The sequence below is a fragment of the Antechinus flavipes genome, chromosome 1, assembly GCF_016432865.1.
Source record: "Antechinus flavipes isolate AdamAnt ecotype Samford, QLD, Australia chromosome 1, AdamAnt_v2, whole genome shotgun sequence".
Taxonomy (NCBI): domain Eukaryota; kingdom Metazoa; phylum Chordata; class Mammalia; order Dasyuromorphia; family Dasyuridae; genus Antechinus; species Antechinus flavipes.
The window spans coordinates 646,712,102-646,732,092 of record NC_067398.1 but is presented as its reverse complement, the minus strand read 5'-3'; the positions used below and the strand labels follow the sequence as shown (position 1 = coordinate 646,732,092).

The following is a 19,991-nucleotide window of genomic DNA, read 5'->3' as shown; positions in this document are numbered from 1 at the left end:
ATTTTAGATTTTCTGAATTTTATATATATGACATTTTATGTTTTATTTTTAAAAATTTTATATGTATGGCATTTTATATATATGACAATGTCACAACTTTCAATTTTAGTAAAACAAAAGTCATTCCATCATATGGATCTCACCAGGAGGTCACACTTGGGTTGGGAGGAGTTAGAAGACTTTGTAAGTCTGCCTCCATTACCTGCTATCTGGAAGATTCCTAGAACAAATTATTCAAGGGATGGTTCATGAATATCTAGAAAAGGAACCAACAAGTGCAAAGAGCCAGCATGGCTACATGAAGCACAGGTTGTCCCACACTCACCTGAGCCAGGTTACCAGGGCTGGCAGATCAGAGAAGCATGTAGGGGAAAGCAGTCAGTCAGTCAATTAGCCAGCAAGTGCTAGTGCCTACTACTGCGCCAAGCACAATTCATTTGACAGAATCTCTCCTAGGTTTTTAATGGAGCAGCTAGAATGATCTTTTCTAATTTGTTGTCCCCCAGTTGTTTCAGTCGTTTCTGACTCTTCAAGGCCACATCTGGGGTTTTCTTGGCAACAAGTACTGGAGTATTTCCCCGTTTGCTTCTCTAACTCGTTTTGCAGAGGAGGGTTAGACAACTTGCCCGCAATCACACAGCTAGCGTCTGCGGCCAGAAATGGGTCTTCCGACTCCAAGCCCGGTGCTTGCACGGCTTAGCTGCCCCAGGAGATGCTAGCAAGAAGACAATTATGGGGATTAAGAAGGGACTCAGTCAGTGATGGAGCCAAAGAGTACTTGGAGAAAGCATCTCTAGTGGAAAGTGCCAGATTTTGAGCTTTGATTTGTGCCAAAGAGCCAACACAGATTGATGGGTTCCACAAAGGTCTTGATAGATGAGAATCAACTTGTCTGCATTAGAGAATACTACACAGTAAGCACTTAGGAAATACTTATTGACTGATGGACTCTAGAAGGATAACACTTAAGAGTTACAAATGTAAAGATTTGGCCTTAAATTCTGAAAATCAATTTGACAAGTACTTAATGGGGAAACTGAGACTAGAAAGCAGTTCCATTGAAGAAGATCTTGGGGTTTCAGTGGATTGAAAGCTCAATATATGCCAACAGTGTAATATGGGAACAAATCAAAAAAGCTCGCGTGATATTGGGCTGCAGTAGGAGAGGCTGCTCTGGGAGGTCGTGGGCTCTTCAAGCAAAGTTCTGAATGATCCCTTGTTTGGGAAGTGTCCCTTCTGGCTGACATGCAATTTTGTTCCTTTTCTGACTCATTATTTCTATTACATTTCCTATCCAAACATTTGTTGTACAAAATGGATCAACATGTTAACATCTTTGGAAATTCCCTTTTGCATCCAGCTATTCTTGTAGGTCTTTCCAGGTTTTTCTGAAATAATCCTGTGCTAAGTATTTTATATATCTATCATCTCATTTAATACTCATAACAAAACTGTGGGAGTTAGGTGCTATTATTATCCCCTTTTGACAGGGAAGGAAATCGAGGCAGACAGAGGTTAAATGACTTGTTTAGGATCATACACCTAGTAGGTATCTGAGGCTAGATTTGAACTCAAGACCTCCTGGAGCCAGGTCCAGTGTCCTAACCATTGAACCACCCAGCTACCACCCTCTAGAAGAAGCCTGTGACACTTTTTTGGATTGTTCTGATGGTTAGGAAATCTTGTCTTTTTTTTTTTTTTTAAACCATCAAAGCTAGATCTGATTCTGCAACTTCCACCCAGTAACCGGATCCTGTCTTCTGGGAATAGACAGAATAGGTTTCATCTCTCTTCCACATGAAATCCCTTCAAATATTTTAAGGCATTCAACTGGTCCCTTCCCTACAGTTCCTTTAACTGGTCCTGGCCTGATCTCCAGCCTCCTTCTTTTCCTGGACATTTTCCCACTTGTCAATACTGGCATGTTTATTTATTAACAATTCAGTGAATGGATATTAAAGATTGCTGTGGCCCACAAAGTCATTGTCATGGTGATGGCTTCTTCAAACTTTGCTACAATAATCAAATTATTATCCAGCACTTAAAGGCTTGCAAAGCACTTTTACAAATATTATCTCATTTGGTTCTAGCAACAAGCCTTGAGATAAATGCTATTATTATCCCCATTTTCAAGAGGAGAACATTGAGGCAAACAGGTGTCTTGCCTTGGTTCATACAGACTTACTATTTGAGGCAGGATTGAAACTCAGGTCTCCCAAGGTCAGCACTCTATTTACCCTGCCTCTAATCTAGGCTGTTCCTTGGAGGGAAAAAGACACATACTCTGTCACAGAGCCAATAAGTGGTAATGTCTTTGAAATGTGGTTCCCAGAACTGACCGCAGTACTCCAGATGTGTTCTGGAAATTTAAGCGATCTCTAAGACTCTTCTTCCTGAGTTCAAATCTGGCCCCAGACACTTACCAGCTATGTGACTCTAGCCAAGCCATTTATCATTGTTTGCCTCAGTTTCCTCAGCTGTCAAAAGAACTGGAGAAGAAAATGGCAAATCACTGCAGTCTCTTTTCCAAGAAAACCCCAAAATGAGGTCATGAAGAGTCAGCCATGACTGAAACAATGGAACAGCACCAACAAAAGTTCCTTTGAGTCCAAAATCTATCATCCTATCAACTGTCTTACTTTATAGAAGAAGAACCTAGGATGCATAGAAGAAATTCACCTAAGAGATCACATAAGAAATGAATGATGAAGCTCTCCTTCTTCCCACTCCCATAGTCTCTCCCCCAGATCTAGTAGCAGATCTGCAAGGCCACAAGCGGAGGTATTTCCTTTATCACATCCCTCTCTGTCTCCTTCTACCTTCTCCTGTTCCTTCTCCTACCCCAAACTGTACATCATCCACACTCCTTCAAAAAGTCTGTGAATTCCTAAGGAATGTTAGCTGCCTTCTCAGCTCTGGTCAAAGATGTAGTGGGAGTGAAAACTGAAATGACAAGGTTGGCTAAACAAATGGATTCTTCCATGTACTCTTGATAAATTTTGGGCTGAACACGAGGTGATGGAAATAAAGAGACTGTACAGGGAGTTCATAATGAAGGTTTTCATGGAGTAAAAAATAGCAGGCCAGAATAGCTTCTTATCTGTATGAATTTTTAAATTTCAAAATACTTTTACCAACATTTTCTCTCTTCAGGCTCACAACCACCTTGGAAGATTAAATAGGGCTTGAGATTAAGCCTACTGTAAACAAGGCACTGGGGTAACTAATTTAATAGAACTCCAGGTCTGAAATTAGGAAGATCTGAGTTCAAATCCAGTTGGAGTGGGGGGGGGTGATGGAGAGAGACTTGTAAGAATAAAGAGAGTTAAGAGATAGAAAAGTGAATTCTAAGAAGAGCTAGCTAGTGATTCAGTTTGGCTGGGATTTAGGGAGTATGAAGTGGATTAATGTGACATAATGTGAGTTAAGGGCCTGGGCAAGTTTGCCATTCCTCAAACACAACACTCCATCTTTCAATTTTTGTCCCTTTTCACTGTGCTTGCCCCCATTCTGAAATGTTCTCCCTCCTTACTTCTGTCTCCTGGCTTCCTTGGTCTTCTTCTAGACTCAGCTCAAATCCCACCATCTTCAAGAAGCCTTTCCCTATTCCACTCTTCCTTGACTCCCCTTCCTCATCCCCACCCTTTCCATCTGAGGTTATCTTCTATTTATACTGACTATATTGTTCACGTTCACATTCATTTCCACACTGTCCCATTGTGATTTCCTTCAGAGAAGAGACTTTTTTTTTAACCTTTCTTTTCTTCTCTAGCCCTTAGCACAGGAACTGGAACATAAGAGACACTTAATAAATGCCAGTTGACTAATATCAGTCTGGAAAGATAAGTAGTTCAATTATGGAAATTCTAAAATGTCAGACTGTGGAATTTATTTTATCCTAAAAGTAAAAAGGGAGAAGTAAGAAGAGAATCTGTTCCAATTGTGGGGAACCACTGGTGCAAAGATATGGAGGCCATCATCCCTCCCTGTTATAGTCACAGTTCTAGGTCACTCCCCTTCCCCAGATATACACTCTTTCATTCAGAAACCCCAGGTCCAAAGACCTTTTCTGCTCCTTGGGCTCCCAATTTTTAGGAGGTCAAGAAAGACTCCTTCCTTGTTTCTTTTGCCATTCTCTGACAGTAACCAGAGGAATAGCCTCCTTTTTACCCTAGAATCTTTTTCCTTCCCTTGATACTTCCTCTAATCTCCCTTCTTTCCTCAGACTATCTCCAGAAGGAGGGGATTAGGATACTCTAAGGGACTGAGGAACTTTTCTTTCAGATGGCCTTAAAAAGTAGGTTCTGCCTTCCAATGCAGGGAGAGCTAGGACTTTAGCTTTGGTTTTCCTATCCCTTTTCCCATTAGGATTCTCCTTATACTATATCAGGATACTCCTTATACTAAGATAAGATCAAAACGGTAACATGATCTAATATATAAAGGGCAATACTATAAGCAAATTAGGAGAACATGGGGTAGTTTACCTGTCAGATCTCTGGAGAAGAGAGGAATTTATGTTTGTTTTTTTTTTTATTATAGCTTTTTATTTACAAAACATGTGCATGGCTAATTTTTTCAACATTCACCCTTGCAAAACCTCCTGTTCCAAATTTTCCCCTCCTCTCCACCCCCTCCCCTAGATAGCAGGTAGTCCAATACATGTTAATTATGTTAAAACATGTTAAATTCAATATATGTATACATATTTATATAGTTATTTTGCTATATAAGAAAAAATGGATCTAGAAAGAAAATAAAAACCTGAGAAGGAAAACAAAAATGCAAGCAAACAATAACAGAAAGAGTGAAAATGGCATGTTGTGGTCCACACTCAGTTCCATAGTCTAAGAAATGAATTTATGAAACAAGAAATAGAGGACATTATAACATGCAAAATGCATAATTTTGCTTATATCAAATTAAAAAGGTTTTGCATAAACAAAATCAAATGCAGCCAAGATTAAAAGGGCAGCAGAAAGCTGGGAAACAATTTTTACAGCCATTGTTTCTGGTATAGGTCTCATTTCTACAATAAATAGAGAACTGTGTCAAATTTATAAGAATACAAGTCATTTCTCAATGGCTAAATAGTCAAAGGATATAAACAGACATTTTCAGATGAAGAAATTAAACCCATCTATAGTGATATAAAAATGTTCTAAGTCACGATTCATTAGAGAAATGCAAATTGAAACAACTCTGAAATACTATCTCACACCTATCATATTGGTTAGGATGACAGGAAAAGATAATGATAAATGGTGGAGGGGATGTGGGCAAACTGGGACACTAACATATTGTTGGTGGAGTTGTGAGCGGATCCAACCATTCTGGAGAACAATTTGGAACTATACCCAAAGGGATATCAAAGTGTGCATACCCTTGGACTCAGAAATACCACTACTGTGTCTGAATCCCAAAGAAATAAAAAAAAGGAGGTAAAAGGACCCACATGTGCAGAAATGTTTGAGGCAGCTTTTTTTGTGTCGGCAAGGAACTGGAAATTGGGCAGATGCCCATCAATTGGGAGACGACTGAATAATGATGTACATGAATGTATTGGAATATCATTGTTCTATATAAGAAACGATGAACAGACTAATTTTTTTGGTGAGGCAATTGGGGTTAAGTGACTTGCCCAGGGTCACACAGCTAGTAGGTATTATGTATCTCAGTCTAGATTTGAACTAAGGTATTCCTGACTTCAGGGCCAGTGCACTACCCTCTGCAGCACGTAGCTGCCTTAGACTGTTTTCAGAAAAGCCTGGAAAGACTTATATGAACTGATGCTGAATGAAGTGAGCCGAACTGGGAGTACACAGTAACAGCAAGATAATGTTTTGATCATCTATGATCTTAATTCTTCTCAGCAATGTGGTGATCCAAGATAATTCCACTAGACTTTGGATAGAAAATTCCATCTGCATCCAGAGAAACTAGGGAGACTGAATGCAGACTGAGACATATTATTTTCACCTTTTTTCCTTCCTTGTGGTTTTCCCTTTTTGTTGTAACTAAAATTTGAAAATGATTGTGTGTATATGTGCGTACACACACACACACACACACATACACACGCATCAAATCTGTATAATATTGCTTCCTGTCTTGAGGAAAGAGGGAAGCAAAGGAGGAAGGGAGAAAAAAATTTGGAACTCCAAAACCCTAAAAAATGAATATTGAAAACTATCTTTACATATAATTATAAAAAATGAAGAATCGTTGGTGGGGAAAAAAGGGTTCTCACTTTGTTCTTCACTTCCTGGGATCTGCAAAGAAACACATAAATGTATTTAAAATACATTTGAATACTATCCATTGTGATTTCCTTCAGAACAAAGGATTTTTCTTGCATTTCTTGTGGAAAGAGAACACATGATATTAGGAATCCCCAAGAAGCTATTAACTGTTTAGATAAAGGATAACCATCCTTCTGAACTAAAACTAAAACAATTGGAAGTAGAAGAGAGTTATTGTAGGTTCCCTCCACGGGAGTCTTGCCACAGGGAAACATACTGTTGCATCACACCCTTCCTGGCTCTAGGCTGTCCAGCAGTGGAGTTAGAATCAGGAGCTGTCAAGATTTTCTCCTTGGATTCTCTACCTACCAGTGGAAATGTATTTTCATTTCTCTGCCTTGACTCTGAAAGGTTTCTTGTAATACCTTGTTTATAGCATCTAGTCTATTCATCCTCTTCTTAATCCCTCCATCATGATCTTCCTCAAAAGTTGGTCTTCAGCCCTCCCCTTTTCTGTATTTAACAGGGAATGGACTTGGGGAATAAGCTTAAAATAAGTAATGTTACATTAAATTTATTGGCTTGTTGATGGGCAATAACTTTCCTATTCCAAGGCTTAAAAGTTTTTGAATGAAATGAGCAATCTCTTGCCAAAAGTTCAGTTCCAACAACATCTGGACACAGAAGACATGTATCCGGGAGAATCTAAGGACATGGAATTGCTACCCACTTCATACTTCTTTTTCGTCATGCTCAATTTTTAGAAACTTTCATTTAAGTCTTTTCATTGCTTCGGCAATCCAGTCTAAGGAGCAGAAAATGTAGCTTGCCAACTTTGAAAGGGTTGGCTGTTGAGTTATTCTAGAGACTTGTGCTGTTGTTTGTCCTTTGTTCAGGAAGAGCATCATGATTTCAGGGAGATGAAGTATATGTTAAATATAATATATGTATACATATTTATAGTTATTTTGTTGCACAAAAAAAAATTGGATTTAGAAAGAAGGCAAAAATAACCTGGGAAGAAAAACAAAAATGCAAGCAAACAACAACAGAAAGAGTGCAAATGCTATGTTGTGCTCCACAGTGTTCTTTCACTGGGTGGAGCTGGTTCTGTTCATTACTGATCAATTGGAACAGATTTGGATCCTCTCATTGTTGAAGATAGTCACTTCCATCAGAATTGATCATCATATATTATTGTGATTGGAGTATATAATGATTTCTTGGTTCTTCTTATTTCACTGGGCATCAGTTCATCTAAGTCTCTCCAGGCCCCTCTGAAATCATCCTGCTGATCATTTCTTACAGAACAATAATATTCTATAACATCCATATACCACAATTTACCCAACCATTCTCCAGTTGATGGGCATCCATTCAGCTTCCAGTTTCTTGCCACTACAAAGAGGGCTGCCACAAACATTTTTGCACATGTGGGTCCCTTTCCCTTCTTTAATCTGTCTTTGGGATATAAGCCCAGTAGAAACACTGCTGGGTCAAAGGGTATGCACAGTTTGATAACTTGTTGAGCATAATTCCAGATTGCTCTCCAGAATGGTTGGATCCGTTCACAACTCCACCAACAACACACCAGTGTCCCAGTTTTCCCACATCCCCTCCAATATTCATCATTATCTTTTTCTGTCATCTTAGCCAATCTGACAGGTGTGTAGTAGTATCTCAGGGTTGTTTTAATTTGTATTTCTCTGATCAATAATGATTTGGAACTCGTTTTCATATGAGTAAAAATAGTTTAAATTTCATCATCCGAAAATGGTCTGTTCATATCCTTAGACCATTTATCAATTGGAGAATGACTTGATTTCTTATAGAGTCAGTTCTCTATATCATTTAGAAATGAGACCTTTATCAGAACCTTTAACTGTAAAATGTTTTCCCAGTTTATTGTTTCCCTTCTAATCTTGTCTGCATCAGTTTTGTTTGTACAAAAGCTTTTTAACTTGATATATCAAAATTTTCTATTTCATGATAAATGATGATCTCTAGTTCTTCTTTTTCCAGTTGTTTAGATCAGACTTTATTTGTGTGGAAAGTGTTTTGTAATTTTACTCATATAAATTGCTGGCTTTCTCTTGGTAGATAGATTCCCAAATATTTTATACTATTGACAGTTATTTTAAATAGAATTTCTCTTTGTATGTCTTGCTGTTGGATTTTGCTGGTGATGTATAAAAATACTAAGGATTTATGTGGATTTATTTTGTATTCTGGTAACTTTTGTCCCACTTCTTAGCCACAAGTTGTCATTGCTGGTCCTGCTGAAGCTACTTATGCTCTCTCTGTGTCGGTGATCAGTAATCGTCCAGAATTTGTAGTGTTGCAGGACTAGTAGCCATAGAACTTTACTAGATGGATATAGTGGGAAGATGAGCATTTCTGTTAGGAAATGGTTTAATGTCATTAAAAACACTGTCGAATTTCTCCTGAGATGAAATAATCTACCAACGCCCCTTTCAATTCTGGGCCCAGTTCAGTATTCATCTAGTGGGCCTGTTTGATATGTGTTGTATACACACACGTACACACAGTACACAGAAATGCTTTTTTGGTTGCGCAGCCTCTGAAGCAGAGATGGAACAAGGAATAGATCAGTTCTCTGATGTTTGTGCTGATTTTGGCCTAAAAATTAATACCAAGAAAGCACTGGAGCTCTCCCAGCCAGCACCACGCCATTCATATGTGCAGCCAGTGGTTACAGTAAATGGAGAAGTTTGGAATACTCTGGATAAGTACCCTTCTCTTAGCAGTCTTCTTCTTTTTATTTCCCACAATAATAGCTTTTTATTTTTCAAATTACAAGCAAAGATAGTTTTTAACACTCACCCTTGCAAAACCTTGTGTTCCACACTTTTCTCTGTCCCTCCCCACTTCTCTTCCCTACATAGCAAGCAATCCTATATAGGTGAAACATGTCTTGGCAGTCTTCTACCCAGCATGTACACATTATGAGGAGGGTGACATGAACTTTGTCAGAGCTAGCTCATTATTTGGGAAATTCCAAAGGAAAGTGTGGGAAAGGGGAGATATTAGACTGACTACCAAACTGCAGGTCTGCAAAGCCGTTGTGCTGAACTGTTTGTTGTATGGCTGTGAAACCTGGAGAGCCATGGCAGGAAACTGAGTCACTTCCATTTGAATTGTCTTGAGAAGATTGTGAAGATCACCTGGCACGATAACATACTGGACCCTGAGGTCCTTTCTTGAACTAAATCCCCAAGCATTTGAACTCTATGCAGAGAGGGCATCTCAAGGGCTCTGGCCACGTTTTTCAAATGCTAAAGATGTACTTGCCTAAAAAAACTATTTATTTAAAAAAATTTTTTTTATGAGGCAGGTGGAGTTAAGTGACTTGCCCAGAGTCACACAGTCAGGAAGTGTTAAGTGTCTGAGGCCAGATTTGAATTTAGATCCTCCTGACTTCAGGGCAGGTCTTCTATTCACTGAACTGCTGTCCCTCCTTCCCTCCAAGACTATTTTATGGGGAGCTCACACAAGGCAAGAACTCACATGGACACTCTCAAGTCTTCTCTGAAGAATTTTCAGATCAATTGTGAGACATGGGAGACGCTGCCCCTGAGCACCCAGCATGGAGTGCCTGCATCAAAGTAGGGGCTGCGCTCTATGAATAATGCAGAATTGAAGTAGTTCCAGGGAGCCAGGAGCTGTGCAGATTTAGAGAATCCACCCAAATGTTCCCTTGGACTATTTGTGTCTGACCTGTGGTAGCGCATTCTGAGCTTGGACTGGCCTGATGAGCCACAATGGGGGACACTGGAGCTTGACACTTTGAAAACAAAGAACAATAACCACTGAACCCACATAAAAGCATGCATAAATGTGTGCATGTATAAAATACACAATTCTAAGAACGTCTATGTGCCTGTGTTCGTATACATATATGTACAGATACATAGGGGCCCTTTTTTACATGCATGCATCATGGGATAGTGAATTCAGAATTGGTCTTGGAGCCAGGACAAACTGGATTCAAGGATTCAAGGCCTGAATCTCCCATATATTTATTGTGTGACTCAGGGCAAGTCCTGTCATCCCTTAGTGTTCCTGGGAATTCTCTGAGGTGTTTGTCTGCATCGGGAGAAAAAGTTCCTGAGCATCATCTACTTACACTAATGAAATCCAAGGTCTGTGGAACACATGCACACACACATGGACTAACCAGTGATTTATAATCCTCTGAAGATTATGTATCTTTTACCCACTAGGTTTCTCATTCATGGTCTTTTGCTCATTTTCCTAAGGAACCCACTCTGGGTGTTAAAGTTCCTTTTTCTTTGGCTCTTTTCATAGACTGCCTCTGTAAGCCTGAACCTTTTTTGTTCTTGTCATGTATGATTTGCCTACTTCTTTTTCTAGCCATGCATGTCTTTGGTGATGTCATAGCATTTTATGAAATGCAGAATTTTCTGGACTAAACCCACCACTTTGTATTTGAAAAACAAACTAGGAATTCTAGCAGTTATTTTGTCTTCAAAATATTTCCTCTAAATTCTCTATGCTTCTCAGAAAATCAAAATAATGTCCATTGAAACAAGGATCGTAGACTTACAGTGGAAGGAAACCAAGAAATCATCTTGTCTACTCTTTGATTTTACAAATAAGGAAACTGATGCCCAGGGAAGCTAACAATCAGTCAACAGCTTTTATTATATTCCAGGATACTTGCTAAGCATTGGTATACAAAGATAAAAAGGAAACCATTTTTGCCCTTGAACTTTGCATTCTAAGAAGATAGACAATATGCATACATTGTTATTCATATAAAGATGACACAATCTAATTTTGGAATTGAAAGAGATGGGAGTTGAAAGTTAAGTCATCTAGCTTTTATTAAATAAACCAAAAAATTTTAAACCCCTCCTATGTGACAGGTAGTGTGCTATACAATGGGGATACAAAGAGACTTTGCCTGCCCATGAGGAGTTTACAATCTAATGGTATAAGCAAACTAAAAAAAGAATGCTAATATAAAGGATTATTATGTAGCTAGGAAAGTACTTCACAAAGGCAGAAGAGAATGACTTGAAAATATCTCCAAGAAAGCCTCAAAAAAGTGCAACTTGAATACGACTCTGACAGGAATTCCTAAAAGATTTTTTTGTTTTGTTTTTAAAGAGTTAAAGCATAATTTTTAAAAAATCAAATGAGAGCAATAGAGGAAATAATGGGGAAAAATGCAAGAGGTAGGGAAAGAAATATATGAAAAGAGAACTAATAACTTTGGAAAACAGGTACAAAACCATAATGAAGAAAAGAACTTAAATATTACCTTGTCCATGAGATATCAAGACAAGGTCATAGAGCAGCAGGTTTTCTTGGTCTGCCAGCTCAATGAGTAGAGTGAGGAGACCACTCAAAAGCCAAAGCCATCTTGAGCTGCATCAAGAGGGGTCTGACTTCTAGGAAGAGGGAGGGGATAGTTCCACCTCTGCCCTGGTCACATTTTATCCGGTCCAAGCACCATAGTTTCAAAACACTGATGAACTGGATAACATCCAGAGGAGAGCAACCACAAGGGAAAAAGGGCCTTGGGTCCATGTCCTGTGAGCACCAGGTGGAAGACATGTGATCTCACAGTTTCATACATATATTTATAGAGCTGCAGAGAAGGGATTGCACTTGTTCTAGCCCTTAAAGGGCAAATCTGGGAGCAGTGGACAAAGATGGCAAATAGGTAGTTTAAGTAAGGCTTGAAGTGAGGGGAAAAACAACACTTGGGAATAATCAAATCTTCCCCAAAGGGAAATGAGTTGCCTTGGGATGCTTCCCTTCAATTTGGTTTTGAAGTGGAGGCTGGATGACCATTTGTCTAGTCATCACACTGGGGATTCCTTTTGGGTGTGAATGGGTACTCTATCACAGAGGAAGGCCCAACATTCAAATTTCATGATCAAATTTCATTTGAAATAGGGCTGTCTCCTAATCCACTAGTTCTGGAGCTGACTTAGGGGACGGAGGTACTTGCCAGCTGGATGGAACTAACCTATAATCTCTGGATGGTTAGAGCCAAACACAGCAGATGGGAGCCAGGAGAGTCAGGGATCAAATAGAAATTTAATTTCAAAATGGCTTATATGCAAGGAGGGAAGCTAAACAGGTGTAGGGGTGAGGAGGACTCATTTTATATGGACAGAATGGATACTTACATTTATGGGCATGCAGTGACCTGTAGGTCTACAAAGAGGGGTAACAGCAATAATGAGACAAAGCTGATTCATAGCAGGAATTTCTGTCCAGAATATGGGGACTTGTCTGGTGCTTGTCAGAGCTCAGAGAACCCTGGTCAAAGCAAGATGATAATTGTGTGATTCTGCCAGAAGGTGGAAGCATCCAGAGGGTAAATACAAAGGATTATGCTCTGCCAAACTCAGGGGACAGTTTGCTGGGCCTCAGATCTAGAAAAATGGGGGCAGATTCCAGGAACTTGACACAGCAAATGGGTAGGGAAAGAGGGGACTGGGTCAGCAGCCTTTAGAGAGAACTTGCAGCATCTCCAGACTCCCATATACTGCACAAAGGGAGTGCAGAGCACTGGGGTTCCAGGTAAATTGGGATTTATCTCCTGAGATCTCCAATCCACACGCTTCCAACAGGGCAAATATGAGGGTGGATTCCTCCCTCTTGTCCTTGGCAAAGGACAGCAGCTCTGAAGGAAGGGAGAAAGTCGTCTCCTTGGTCTCACTGAAGTTTTTCTTCAGAATTTCTCTCACCTATAGGAAATAAGATCAGACTGAACCCAGAGCCTCTTGGGAAAGAGAACAGGATACTTTCTAGTTGTTCTGAGAAAGCCCCTTGAGAAACCAGGGTCCTTAGAGAACTGCTAGGCTGTCCCCTTGAGGCCAAAAATGCTCTGAGGTCAGAACTCATCCCATTGAGTTCTGGACAACAGGGCAGAGAAAGGAGCAGGTCAATCATATAATTGAGACTCTCCCAATGTAGATTGCTCCCATTTCCCCCATTTCTTATTATTCTCTAGAGCTTAGACTGCCCATTCCAAGGCTTTGAGAAGTTGTGGCTGCCCAGCTTACTTTTGGGAATTAAACAGCTTTTCTTACCAGGTCTACTTCCTGAGGCAGAATCTTTTCTTCTGTCTTCAGCAACTGGATCAGGTTCTGATACTGGATTTCACTCAGAGCTGGAGACAAATCAATCAGTCAGTCAATTAGTCAAGTCTTTCTTAAATGTTTTACTAATGGTTAGACTGGGCTAAGTGCTAGAGATAGAAAGGCAAAAAGGGAATGGTCTCTGCTCTCAAAAAGCTCCGGGATCCTTAAACTACAACCCGCAGACCAGAGGCAGCTGAGGATGTTTATCCCCCTCACCCAGGGCTATGAAGTTTCTTTATTTAAAGGCCCACAAAACAAAGTTTTTGTTTTTACTATAGTCCGGCCCTCCAACAGTCTGAGGGACAGTGAACTGGCCCCCTATTTAAAAAGTTGAGGACCCCTGGCTTATACTGTGAGTATGTCCCTCACCCAACATAAGCTACTTGAGAGCACTGACATGGGTAAGTGCATATTGAGAAATCAAAGACAGTAAGTACCGAGTCTTTTTCAGGGAGAGAAATAGCCATGGGGAAGCAGAGAAGGCCTCATGTAGAAGGGGTTACTGGAACATAGCTCTGAAGGAAGCTAGGGATTCTAAGAAGAGGAGTTGAGAAGGTAGGTATTTTCTAGGCTTTACAAGGGCCAGAGAAGCCATGCTGTATACAAGGAAGAGCAAGAATGCAGAGTGTGAGAAAAGGGCAGTGATGAAGACTAAAGCCTGGAATGGTCAGTTGAAGGAAGGATTCCATCAGTCAAGTCTTTCTAGGTCCTATAATATTGCAAGTCGAGGGACTCCCATAAAGTTAAGGAGTTGCAGAAGGGAGGATGGTAAGGGAAAGTCAAGCCTTTCTTCAATGCCTTACTAATGGTGAGACTGTGCTAGGTGCTGGAGGTAGAAAGGCAAAAAGGGAATGTTATCTTGCTCTCAAGTAGCTTATCTCTATCAATTGTGAGGATCATGAATGGCTTCATAGAGGAGGTGATCCTTGAAATAAGTTTTGGGAGACACTAAGGATGCCAAGAAGTGTGACGTGCAAGCATAGGGAAGAGCCAACATACAGAGAGATGAGAGACAGAGGACATGTATGCAGAACAGTAGCAAATAGAACTTGGCTGCCTTGTAGAGTGTGTACATGGGAGTAATGTGTCATAGAGCTTGAATAGTAAGTGGGTGCCAGGTTGTGAAGAGCGATGAATGTCAGAGGACTTTATATTTCATCTTAAAAATTATAGGGAGCCAAAGGAATTTATTGTGTAGAAAATTCCAAGGTCAGATCTATGCTTTGGAAAGCTCATTTTGAAAGCTGTGTGTGGGTTGGAAGGGAAAGGTGAGGCATCTGAGGCAGGGATAGCAATTAGATTGCTAGTCAGGTGGTTCAGGTGAGAGGTGATGAGAACTTAAAGGAAGAGTCACTGAATGGTGAGAAAGGAATGGAGGTGAAATGTTGTGAGAAGGGGATGGATGCAAGTTGAGGAGGTAGAACCTACCAGCACGTAAAATGACTTAATATGGGGGAAGGAGAAGGAAGGGACTACTTCACTACAGAGGAGGGTCCAAAGCTCAAATTTCATGTTAAATAAGATTCTCTCTTACTTTACTGGGTCTTAGGCTGATATAAGGGGAGGAGGTACCTGTCAATTGGACCAAAATGGTTTCTAAGCTGTGGATAACTAGAGGCAAACGCAGCAGCCTAGAGCAAGAGAGTCAGAAATCAAATGGAAATTTAATTTCAAAGTAAGAAAAATGTCAGAAATAGAGAAATTAGGAAGAGGGGGTGAGTTTTGGGATGAATGAAGAATTCAGCTATTGACTTACTGAGTCTAAGGTATCTATGGGATTTCCAGATCAAGAGTTCCAACAGGAAGCTGGTGATGGGGGAATAGAGCACAGAGGAGAGACTGGGACTAGAAGCAGGGATCTGACAGTTATCTTCTTAGAGGTGTTAATTAAATCCCTGATGAGGAACCATGTAGGATCAATGAGGTAGGGCTGAGGACTACTGGGGAATTCCCTGGGGAATATAGGAAGGAAGGACTTAATAGGGAGAGAGCAGCTTTCTTCTCCTTGATGAAGGCCTTTCATAGGGAGTCAGTGCAGATGAAGGAGAGATGATGGGCTGGAGATCAGAGCAATGGGCTAAGCCAGTGTAGTGTGGAGGTACATGGCTTTGGTCATTTCCCTGCTGGGCCTTTGTTTCTCCCTCTTTCCTTTCTACCTTATAGGGATAATGTGAAGAGAAAATGCACAAAAGTTTCAAGGAATTTTGTTTTTGTTTTCAAGAAAATTTCACTCTAGAATCCCAAGGGCCTCTTACAGAGAAGCTGAAAGGTGTTGCTTTCTGAGTATTAGTGTCCTGGGGTCTCCTTTCCCCCTCCACTCTCTGGTCCCAAAATCTTTCTCACCATTCACAGCTCCAAAGAGATAGAGGAATGCCCCTGCTAATTCCTCCACAAGTTTTCCACTCTGGTCCTGCAGGTTACTGAGAATGTTTCCCATCACGCCTTCCATCTTCTGGGGGGGAACCCCACTGAACAAACTCTCTTCTACCTGGAGAGGAGAGAGGAGGAGAAAGCTGAATGGGGACAGTGACATCCTTCTGACCAAACCGATCCTTTGGGTTAGCCGCCAGCTTTGCCCTGCTCCTAGGTGACAACCTGGGGACACAGGAGAGAATCCTGTGCTCCTAAACCAGCCCTGGAAGGCTTCGGTTCTTCCGCCTCATTCAGTAAGTGACAAGTGGGAGAAAGAGACTCATGGATTCATATGGAGCCCATGTGGGAATATTCTCCCTCTCCCTTTCCCCTTTCCCTGTTTGAATCCCTGGGGAAAATAAAGAGAATATGCATGGTGACAGGTAGAGCTGGTTAGTGGGAGACTGAAGAGAAGGGGAAGGGCCTACAAGGTGACAGTGGCATGAACCAGGGGAGAATAATCCTTGAGGATTTTTTTTTTGCATCCTTTTATACCAGAGAGGAAGTCATCCAAAGATGGAGAAACTAAAGACCTTCCATGTCTTGGCCTGAAAAATTATGAAATTGTGGGGCCAGGCTACAATCAGCATGATTGAACAAAGGACTCTTGGTCAAGTCCCTTATACCACAAAGTGAGAGAATGAGAAAGAGAAAGGGAGATCACTTCTCAAAGAGTAGGACCAAGACAGCATATGGGGGACCTCAGAGGAGGCTCCCTATTCCAAACTGGCATATACATTTCTGAAAGATGGGAGGGGGGAGAAAATATGATTCCATGTTACCTCTTAGATTCTACTCAGTTAATTTTGTCACAGAAGGCCCAGAACCATCACTCACATTAATAAAATGTTACTAATTGTAAAAAGTTGTCCCTTTATAATCTGGGACAAACTATAAAGTGTAAACCATCTCTGATTGATTCAGGATGGGAACAAACTAAATACCTCTGTTATAAGATAACTGAGGCTACTGGCTAATTCTAAGTAGGAATCTCAGCAGGGAGGGTGTGTGAGCTACAGAAGGAGTAGTTTAGTCCCACAAGGTAAACCCTACAACCTGAGGAAACAGCCAATGTATGGGTACCCGATCTGCTCTCAAATATGAGTATCAGTTGGGGAAGTAATCCACAAAGGGTGTCGCACAAAGATTTGTTTTCTTTATCTATAATAATGTGAAGTACTTTATTTCAATGGGTTATGTCACGCTCAATCTCTTTGGAGGTTCCCAGCATATAATTCCTGTCTGGGAGCTATCAGTCCAAGAATGACAAAATACTTCATTAAGTATTAGATCTTTCACATTTGTGAGAAATTCTTATCAAAAATATTAAGTATAAATTATTAAAATTGATGAGGAAAAAGAGATCTTCCATTCCAACCACTTCATTTTGCAAAGGAGGAAACTGAAACAGAGGAAAGAAAAGATGGCAGACAATAACATAGTAGAAGAACTAGGATTACTTATCCAGGATTCTTCACTGCACCATCCTATGAAATGAAGTAATAAGTTTCTAGATCCTATATACAGAAAAGTGAACTGTGGACAGAAAATTAAAGTGGAAATCAATATAATTCAATAGAAAGGGAAAGCATTTAACCAGAAAAAAGTGAGTCATACAATTGCTTTTGAAACTGCTAAGCAACTGAACATCTGTATGGAAGTTGTCAGTCTTCATAAAAATAGATTTTTCCAAGAGCAAATGGAGACATTTTGACATATCAGTTTTTGTGTCACTGAATACAATGAAAGACTGAGCAGTGATGGGAAATTGATAGACCAAGCACTGACAAGTTCGCTTATTGTGGAGTGGTTTAGAAGCACAAGAATACAGAGGTTCTAATAAGTGAATAAGGCACCAAAGGGTTTGGATGGCTCCCTAAGAATGACAAAACCGCTGAACTAAAAGAGCATTTTAGAAATGTGGGAGTATTATTTCTATCTTCATCTCTGCTCCTTAGTCCACAAGAGACCCTAAGTTTGGGAAGTACATCCAATTTAAATTTCATTTTAAAATATCCAATTTAAAAACAAAGGACAATTAAACAAAGTTACAGTTTCTTAATCATCTTCCAGAAGAACTGAGAGAAACCAGGGAAGTTTCGAGAGGTGAGGAAAAAAGAAATCTAAATCTAGTTTTATCCCAAATCTCTATAGTATTGGTAGAGAAGAGAATGAGGAAAATAGTAGAAATGGAGACATAATCCAATATCTTATTTGGATCTGTGGATATTTAAATACCATTATTCATGTAATTTCACTGATATCCTCTGAGGTCTCATTGTAACAATAATAATGATAACTAGCATTTAAAGTTTTAATATTATTTCATATGTTCTTCAGAATAATCCTATGAGATAGGTACTATTATTATTATCTTCATTTTAAAGATGAGGAATCTGAAGCTGAGAAGGGATAAATAACTTGCCCAAGGTCACATAGGAGTGTCTGACACAAGATCTGAAGTAAAGTCTTTCTAACTCTAAGTCTCTGACTCTCTAGTTACTATACCACCTACCTGGGTTTGGTGAGATCTTAGCTATCAGAGAATCAGGTCTAGTACCACCAGGCTGGCAAAGCTTGGGGCACGGACCTGGTGACCAACTGGTGCCTTTTGCTCAAAAATATCTCTAGCTAAGTCCAGACTAGTTTGGCAATTGATGAAAAATTTTTTGGGCCCCAACAACTCTTACTAAAGAGTGATGGTTCTGTCGTGTGTGCATCAATAGAGAGAATCCACATATGGCTCTTTTCAGGGATTCTTATTCTCTAACTCATCCGTTTTTGTCAGTCACAGTATCCTGTGTGTCACACTGCATGTGTTATTGTATAAAGTGCTTTTTAATTACTTATTAATTAATCACTAATTAACTCATTTAATTTTTTGTATCTCTTCTACCACTGAGGACAGTACACAAAATAGTTGCTCAATATATATTTTCTTAATTTAATTAGATGTAAGTAAGCTTAAGATAAAAGATAACATTAAAGGATTCAGATATACATAATTCAGAGGTCTAGATATCACCCTGTAAGAAAAAGAAGAAACAAAAATCATGGAAGCATTGTGTTTACCTGAGGAAAGCAGAGTCAGAAAAGGGGACATTTCTGGGAATAGAATGAGTCAGAAAGACCTAAGTTCACAGCCAGCCTCTGATACAGATTACCTGTGTAAAAGCCTGGGCAAATCACCTAACTATTGGAATACACGGGAGCCACCTGACAGTGGCTGTTGGAGATCCAACCCAGACTTGCAGAATGAATCTCCTCTTGTGAGAGGATGATACAAGGAGACTGAGAGGCAGTTGCTTTGTTTTACCTCCCTCCTCTTCCCTCTGCCTCCAATTTATCTCATTCCCAGTCCGTAACAGCTGTGTCAGCACAGGCTGCCCTGCAACTCCTTCAGATGCTATGATCCACAGTTGTGGAGCCTCTCAGAGAATTGACTTGTTCTTAAATATATAACCTGTCTCTGCCTAAGTTTTCCCATCTGCAAAATAGAGATTGTAACAGTATTCCCCTTTCATGGATATAATGAAGATCAAAATAGTTGTAGAGGGCTTTACCCACTTTAATGTGATTTATAAAAGGGAGCTGTTATTATTCTAAATGGTGACGTAAGTTTCCTCTGTGTGTACCTTACCATCATTGCACTCAGACCTCCTGCCCACTGCTCCCACAGACACCCTGCCTGCTTGTGGGAGATCACCATAGGTTCATCAGGGATGCTTTGTAGCTTTGTAGTTTTTATTACCTTAATGCCTTTGCTTTGCACTAATTGTGTCTAATGGTTGATGACTGGTAAAGGTAAGATGGCCTTTAATTTAGAGTGTATAGGCTCACTGGGTAGGTAATCTCTGGGACCTGAGAGTGGCAGCAACTCTCTGGTGAGATAGCTCAGAGTGGATATTACATTAGAATGAAATCTCACTTGTCTCAAGTGTATGCGTGTGTGTGTATGTATGTACATGTATATATGTGTATATATATATATAAAACATATATATATATATACACATACATATATACACATATATATTTTAAAATTCCATATATAATATATGGCTTTTAATAAAATGTACAGGAGCAGTAATTTGCAGGATTTATTAAATACTTTGCTTGCAACATTTCTGGGAGGTTGGTAGTTCAGGTATTATCCCTTTCATTATTATTATTGTGACCAAGCAATAATAAA

At 39.9% G+C, this 19,991-nt stretch overlaps 2 protein-coding genes across 2 annotated transcripts in view; one reads left to right on the top strand and one right to left on the bottom strand.

The window, feature by feature from the left end:
- The window catches only part of MROH6 (maestro heat like repeat family member 6), a 76,667-nt gene that overhangs the window by 47,784 nt on the left and 8,892 nt on the right, over positions 1–19,991 (top strand). The window lies entirely within an intron of this gene.
- The window catches only part of LOC127544535 (gasdermin-D-like), a 46,154-nt gene continuing 37,067 nt past the window's right edge, over positions 10,905–19,991 (bottom strand). Inside the window, exons 12-14 of the mRNA XM_051971214.1 lie at positions 15,731–15,875; positions 13,337–13,416; positions 10,905–12,991 (exon numbers count right to left, since the gene is read on the bottom strand). Of these exons, the coding sequence (XP_051827174.1) occupies positions 12,743–12,991; positions 13,337–13,416; positions 15,731–15,875 (474 nt within the window). The 3' untranslated portion in view covers positions 10,905–12,742. The remainder of the gene's footprint in view (positions 12,992–13,336; positions 13,417–15,730; positions 15,876–19,991) is intronic.